We start from the raw sequence: 7,164 nt of genomic DNA, 5'->3' as shown, positions 1-7,164 counted from the left end.
TATATATTTTATTCTTGCATATTTATAACAGCTCAAAATCTTTAGTTAGGGGTTCACTCAGTCTAAATTGCTATAGTCAAGTAACTAGGTGACACCTTGAAATTAGGCCTCTGTCTCTTCAGGAAGTCATCGCAACATTGTTCCTCTACTAACCCTCTAATGTTTTTACCGGCATTTCACTGATAATCAGTTCGTATCATGAGCTCAACGGATGTGGCGTTCAACCAGGTGTTTGCCAATTGCTGATATCTATTCTGAAGGAGCTGAGTGGGGAAGACGTGAGGGAGGGCGTCGTGTTCTGTGAAGCTTTGGAAACTGCAGCTCCGAGGAGGAGCTTCGTCCTTGAAGGCAACGCTCGGCCCCCCCAAGCATTTTGCCCAGCTGAATGGTTGAAGGAATAACATTGTAACTTGATTTAAAGTTGTTGTTTTTTTAAAAAGTTGATTTTACATAACACTGCCACTTTAAATTCAAACTCTCCCTGACCTGCAGCTTTCCCACACTCCAAGGCCCCCCTGGCCTTCGTTGCCTTAAGTCTTGCTTTGCAGAAATATGTCTTGGCTCGCTCCATGGGCCAACAAGCTTCTAGATGCAGAATGAAAGATGTATTTGTCATTAAATCCCATTTAATGTACTCCTACCTCTGTTGCGATAGTGTAATATGTATTTTTGAATTGTCTCCAAACTCATTAAAAGACAATGAATAGATGCAACACTGTGTTTAGATTCCAGTGTTTCTCCACCACACATTACCCATAAAAGATCTCCTTTTATGGGTAAAGTGTGGAAGATATTTATCCCACTACGAAGCAAAATAAGTGTGAGTTACAGTTTCAATCCGCCCTTGTCTAGAGAACTTCAATCACTCAATTTCTCTGAGCAGTATGCTTCCAATCCCACCAAACAGCTGGCCTGGCATTTAGAACACATGGGGATTAGGGGCTTGATTTAGTTAGAGGCTCAATCCAGAGTGAGACCACACAAGCACTTATGATGCCACGTTCTCCTCTCTGCTGGCTTTGTGGTAATGTCCTTCTTTTTGTTTTGCTTGCAGACATACAGTATGTCACAAATAATGCCGCACGTAAATTACTTATAATCATTGTAACACACCTTAAATATTATCCCTCTCCCCCCTCTTTTATTATGTATATATAAAAAATAAATATTATACTTGTCAGAGTTTGTTTTTAGAATATCAAATATTTCTCTTGGTACCTTGGACACATCCTTTTTCTAACTATGATATTTTTAACTACTGCTGGATTTACAATAATCTCTTGGCTCTTGATATTTCCCATCTTGCCCAGTCTATCGTGCCATCATAAGCCCTGCTGATAATCATATGCTTTCACTCCGACTTAGGAATGCAAGGTATGCAACCCCTTATGAAGGTAACGCTGCTTGTGAAAAGCACAGGTCTGCGTCAGTGCTCTTTGACAAGGCGTACAAAAGAGGAATCTGTCAAGTCAAGATTTCCCACTGACTATCACCTCTCATTGGTTAGTACAAGGAACTAATTTGCATGTGGTGGGAGTGTCCTGAGCCAGCACTGAGATGAATGACTTGTTCAAGTCAGAGAGAAATAAGGCATAGCACTCGGCCGAGGTCGGCTCAGCTCAAAATGCCTGAGTTACTTAAGCTGTCACTCTTCCTGCTGTAAGTGGAAAGTGCTGGACACGGACATAAACATGTTCAGGAGCAGGTACTCCAGCAAACGAGACAGCATATGGGTAAGTTTTCAGGTCATTTCTATTTATTTATTTATTTATTTTTGTAATCACTGCAACCCAACAAAAACCTGTTTTGTTGTGATAGTGACTTTTTGTACCATCAACATGGATATATAAGGTTCTTTCTATTGTTATGCATTTTTACGATGGGAACTTCTTTAATATAAAATAAACTCTTTGTAGCAAATGTCATTTTAAGCCGTGGCTTAGATTTATTTTCTTAACTGGTGCCTATAGTGATGCTTGTAATTATTAGATCACTCAGATTTCACAACATAAAACAAGAATAGAATTTCATACAGAACTGCAAACAAGAAATGCTCAGTTTCACCAAAATCATAGTTTTCTGATACTTTGCTGTTGTTTTTTTTTATCAATCTGAAATATCTTTTATTTTCTTGTATTACAGGGTTTCTACATCCTTATGTTGTACACCACCCCCCTCTCATGTCTGGCAAATTTCAGTCAAGCAAAAGAGCTCATCTATAAGATAAAGGAGGGATTACCCAAGGGGACTTTCATCGGGGCTATTGGAGTGGACTTACGTTTGGATTTCACAGTTGAGCCCCCCTTTTTATTCAGTCTCACTCAAAAGAAGGTCAGTGAGCAGTATGTGAACATAAATAATACTACTGGGGAGCTTTACACATCCGCTGCTGAGATTGACAGGGAGACCCTCTGTCCTTACAGCTCAGAGGAGCAGGGATGTTTCCTTTCACTGGACGTGTTTGTGTTGCCTCAGCAGTACTTTCAGCTTGTCAAAGTAAAGCTTTTAATTGAAGACGTGAACGACAACAGGCCGAAGTTCCCCACAGATGAAATCCGCATGTCTGTCCCAGAAAACACACCAATAAATGGCCGTTTTGCGGTGGAACAGTCTGCTATTGACCCGGACCTGGGGATTTATGGAGTGCAGACCTACTGGCTGGTTAACGACTTTGGTGTGTTCACTCTGGATGTAGAGGAGAATGATGGAGGTGAGCTGACACCATTCCTCATTGTGACAAACTTTTTAGACAGAGAGACGCAAGCTGAATATGTTACAGATATCATTGCAGAAGACGGAGGGACCCCTCCCCTTCTTGGAGCAGCAACTTTAAAAATCGCCATCACAGACGTAAATGACAACTGCCCTAAATTTACAGAGTCACAGGTTAATGTCACTCTGCACGGGAATACCAGCAAAGGGGCACAGTTGGCACGTTTGCATGCTTTTGACCCTGACCTTGGTGCTAATGCACAGATCAGCTACGCTTACAGTGAACGTGTGCCAAGGGACACCAGGAGCTTGTTCCATTTGGACAAAATTACAGGGGGGATCAAGCTAGCCAGGAAACTAGACTTCATCACAACTACATTTTACAAACTGACAGTTCTGGCCAATGGACCTGGCTGCATCCCTGCCGTTGCAACTGTAACCGTCTATATCACCAAAGTGGTTACAGGACCCCCTGCTGTCATACCTAGATATATCGCACCCGAAAAGGATGGAGTGGTGACATTAAAGGAGTCTGAGCCAGCTTTTTCTCCAATAGCATTTTTTACTATCAAAAACATGGACAAAAGCCAAAGGGTGGACTGTTATTTGGAAGGGTTTGGTCCATTCAGGCTTGTCCCATACCAACAGTTAGAGAATGAGTATTTACTAGAAACAACAGAGACCTTGGACTATGAGAGGACTCAGGAATATGAGCTAATTCTGGTTGCTAACAATACTCAAGGTCTGATCATAAAGACTTTCCTAAAGGTGCAGGTTTTGGATGAGAACGACAATGCACCAGTGTTTCAACAGTCTTTGGTGGAAATATCAATTGAGGAAAATAATTCACCAAACACATTCCTGACTCAGCTCCAAGCCTCAGACCCAGACAGTGAAAGTCGAGGGGAGGTAATCTACATCCTTGGTGGGGATACTCCTGGGATTTTTGTTGTGGATCATCTGACGGGGGTTCTGACTGTTGCGACATCTCTTGACAGAGAGGAAAAAGAAAAATATCGGTTCATAGTTAGAGCAGTAGACCAGGGGACGCCCAGGAGGGAGTCAATTGCTACGGTGGTGGTGACTGTACTGGACCGCAATGACAACAGTCCACGTTTCATTAACAAGGATTTTACCTTCTTTGTGCCAGAGAACTTTCCTGGGTATGGGGAAATTGGTGTCCTCTCTGTTACGGATCCTGATGCTGGTAAAAATGGGTGGGTAGCCCTGTCCATCCTTAATGGCAGTGACATTTTTATGATAGACACTGGCCGAGGTGCACTGAGGGCCAAGACATCCCTAGACCGTGAGCAGCAAGGAACGTACCAGCTGTGGATTGAGGCCGCTGACGGTGGAGTGCCAGCGCTTTCCTCTGTTACTATGGTGACTGTTCTCTTGTTGGATGTGAATGACAACCCGCCAGTTGTTCTTTTCCCTCAGTCCAACCAGTCCTACATGCTGGTGCTACCTGATACGACACCTGGAACATCAATAGCAGAAGTGTACGCGGTGGACAAAGACACAGGGATGAATGCTGTGATTGCCTACAGTATCATTAAAAGGAAAGGGGGTGAGCCAGGGTCATTTGCCATCGACCCAGAAACAGGGAACATAACATTAAAGAGAGAGCTCAGCAACAGGGGGCTTTACAGCCTTCTAGTGAAAGTTAGTGATCACGGTCAACCTGAACCGCTTTACTCAACGGTCATGGTTAACTTCTTTGTCAATGAAACAGTGAGTAATGAGAGTTACATCCAAAGTCTGCTGACCAGGGACGTTGACATAGAAGTTGAAGAGAAGCCCTGGTACATCAGTCAGATGACAGATGGGCCAGAGAGGTATGAGCTGGTCCCCTGTCGGCCCATCGTCATCAGTCTTTCAGTGGCGTGTCTCGGGTTGTTTTCCCTGGTTCTCATATTGATATCATATATATGCTGCAAGAGATTCAAAAAGATGAGGAAGAAAAGATCAGAAGTGGAAGTACCTTTAAAATTGAAAAATGGCTCGACGAACTTTCTGAACAGAAAACTCAGGCAGATGTCAAACATCTGATCATCAGTTTTGTACATATCCAAAAACCACCACTGTTTACGTGAATGTTTACAAACATAACTGTAAGAAGTACAGCTCTTGCATAAAGCTGCTGTTTTTGCTTTGGTAATTTTAATGTTATTACTGCAATATACCCAAGAGAGGAAGAGCTAAGTTTAAAGTTCTTTTTGTCATCTCCTATACGACACATTGTATTTGTGACTCCTTTCAATTAATTCAAATGTGACACATTAGAAAATTATTGGCAAGAAAGTAATAATGGCATTACAGCAAAACAACAAGAGCAACTGATTAGATCACAGAGTTATTTTGTACATATTGTAAAAATTGTTTTACTATTTTATGTAACACTTTTGCACTGGTACAAATATAGAGACATTTCACCACAAGAGGTCCGTTCTCTTGAATCAGTTCAAGAAAAAAATTATCCATTGAGGTTATCAGTGAAAGTTAGAAAAATTTTAAAATACTTTTTCTTTTTTTTTCAAAAAAACTGTCCATGTATAGTCACGAAGCGAAAATCCAATTTTTAAATCTGAATGTTGTGGAACAGACCATTTGTATGTGGGAATTTTTAAAACGTACACACAGACCCCTGCCAAGCTTCATCAGAACAATCAGCCTCACCGTTTAGCTCTTGATCAGTTATTTTGGACTGGATTGAGTTTTGTCATACATGTTAAAAAGACCCCAGAAAAAAAAGCGTGCATGGGGTCGCTGTCGGTGTTTTTGGTTTATTTTCTAATCTTGTCTGAGCACAGTGTGAGTAACTACAAAAATACTTCCACAACTGAAAAGTACCTGAAGCCATGGGTAATCAAACATATTTAACATAAAACCCCTCCCAACACAGCTAAACATTTATCAAAGATAATAAATGAAACCATTTTCCACTATTTTTTTTGTCATTTATGTGCTTGATGTTACTCATGTCAATCTAATTTAAAGAATCATGCCATTTTTAATGTGTCTGTAAAATAAACTGCAAGTGTATGAAAGAGAAAATCTGATAAACTATTAAAGATATTTATTTTTTATAATATATTTGATATCATCCTATGTCTCATATGTCCCATATTTTTAAAACTGTTTTTTTCTGTGAAATGCTTTATCCTATCAAGAAAGATTCAAGATACTTTATTTCACCTCCATGTATGTTGTTTAATACAGCAACTCACAGATTCAAGTTTACATTTGTTCTTGTTAGCTTGTTATTTAAATATTAATAATATATAAACAAATGCATTCATTCGATGTGTGTCTTTACTACATGCACAGATCTTACTTGTCTCTTAACACATATGCACCAGTTATGGGGAAATTGACTTTTTAGAACAAAATAGAATAATTTGATATCAGTTAAATTCACTAAAATTTAGATACAGTTTTCTGTTTAATGCATTGCACTACGCACAATGCAAGTGGCACAAAACAGTTGAGAAGCAGCCTGAGACCCTGTATTGCTGTCAACACCTGCATATGTCAGAGGTGGTACAGTAACACCCAGAGTAACACCTTAAAGGTAAAACATTGCTCTTGTGTGGAAGGTCAAATCAACTTTCCTCACCTTTTTTGAGTTGCACTGTTACTGCTACAACCAGCACAAATTCATGCAATATCACCCATGAAATTGTGAAAGTGGCCGTGACACTTTCTCCCCCAACATACGAACACCTAATCTTCAGCTTTATGAAGGTGCCGCTTCCCTGCGCAGTTGCTTGTTTGTGTTTACTGTGAAAGCTGTGCAGACACAAAGCCTTCAGGACTCCGTGTTTTCTCGTTAACGGGATGTGCACTCCCCAGAGAGGAATTCTGTTGTATTAAGCACCACTGAAACCTGTTTGGCTTTCACAAAGCGGCAAACATCCAAACAAACCTGTGCTCACAATGTGCTCACCCAAGCAGCTTCTTAAGTGATCACAGGCTTTTCAGGACGGAAGTGTGCCATGCAGGCACAGAGCACATCAGGAGCTATCAGCCTCAGTGTAATCCTCAGTAATCATCACCGGCCAAACTGTGCATTACACAAATAGGCTGAAATATGATACATAGCATGCACATACTAGATGTGCACACAGTGATCACAGGTAATAATGGAAGGTGCTTTAATGAGAACAAAATATCTCACAAGGCGCGACATCAAGGGAGTGCATTTAATCTGTCTTATGCTCCAAGACAAGTATAACTGGATTCAAATGCTTTTTTTTTTTTCTGCGTCAGTGAAACTGTTTTCTTAAAGGAACAGCCAGGCAAGTAATGTGTTTCCCAAAAGAAGCCCTCTTGCTTTTGTCAATAATATCACTCATAGTTTACTGTGCAGCATATTACGGCGCCTGCTTCAAATGTTGTTCACCCTCGGAAAATTAGGTGCTCTGTCGTAACCTCATTCATCAAGCAGAA

At 40.7% G+C, this 7,164-nt stretch overlaps 1 protein-coding gene across 1 annotated transcript; it reads left to right on the top strand.

The window, feature by feature from the left end:
* The first annotated feature begins 1,589 nt into the window (after nt 1-1,589).
* On the top strand, nt 1,590-5,808 carry pcdh20 (protocadherin 20). The gene is made up of 2 exons (XM_007553993.2): nt 1,590-1,733; nt 2,143-5,808. Exons 1-2 carry the CDS (start codon nt 1,692-1,694, stop codon nt 4,762-4,764), a joined length of 2,664 nt encoding a protein of 887 aa, XP_007554055.1. The 5' UTR covers nt 1,590-1,691; the 3' UTR covers nt 4,765-5,808.
* The last annotated feature ends 1,356 nt before the right edge of the window (nt 5,809-7,164 follow it).

This window comes from Poecilia formosa, unplaced genomic scaffold (genome assembly GCF_000485575.1).
Source record: "Poecilia formosa unplaced genomic scaffold, Poecilia_formosa-5.1.2 Scaffold60, whole genome shotgun sequence".
NCBI classification, from domain to species: domain Eukaryota; kingdom Metazoa; phylum Chordata; class Actinopteri; order Cyprinodontiformes; family Poeciliidae; genus Poecilia; species Poecilia formosa.
This window is presented reverse-complemented; position numbering and strand designations above follow the sequence as displayed.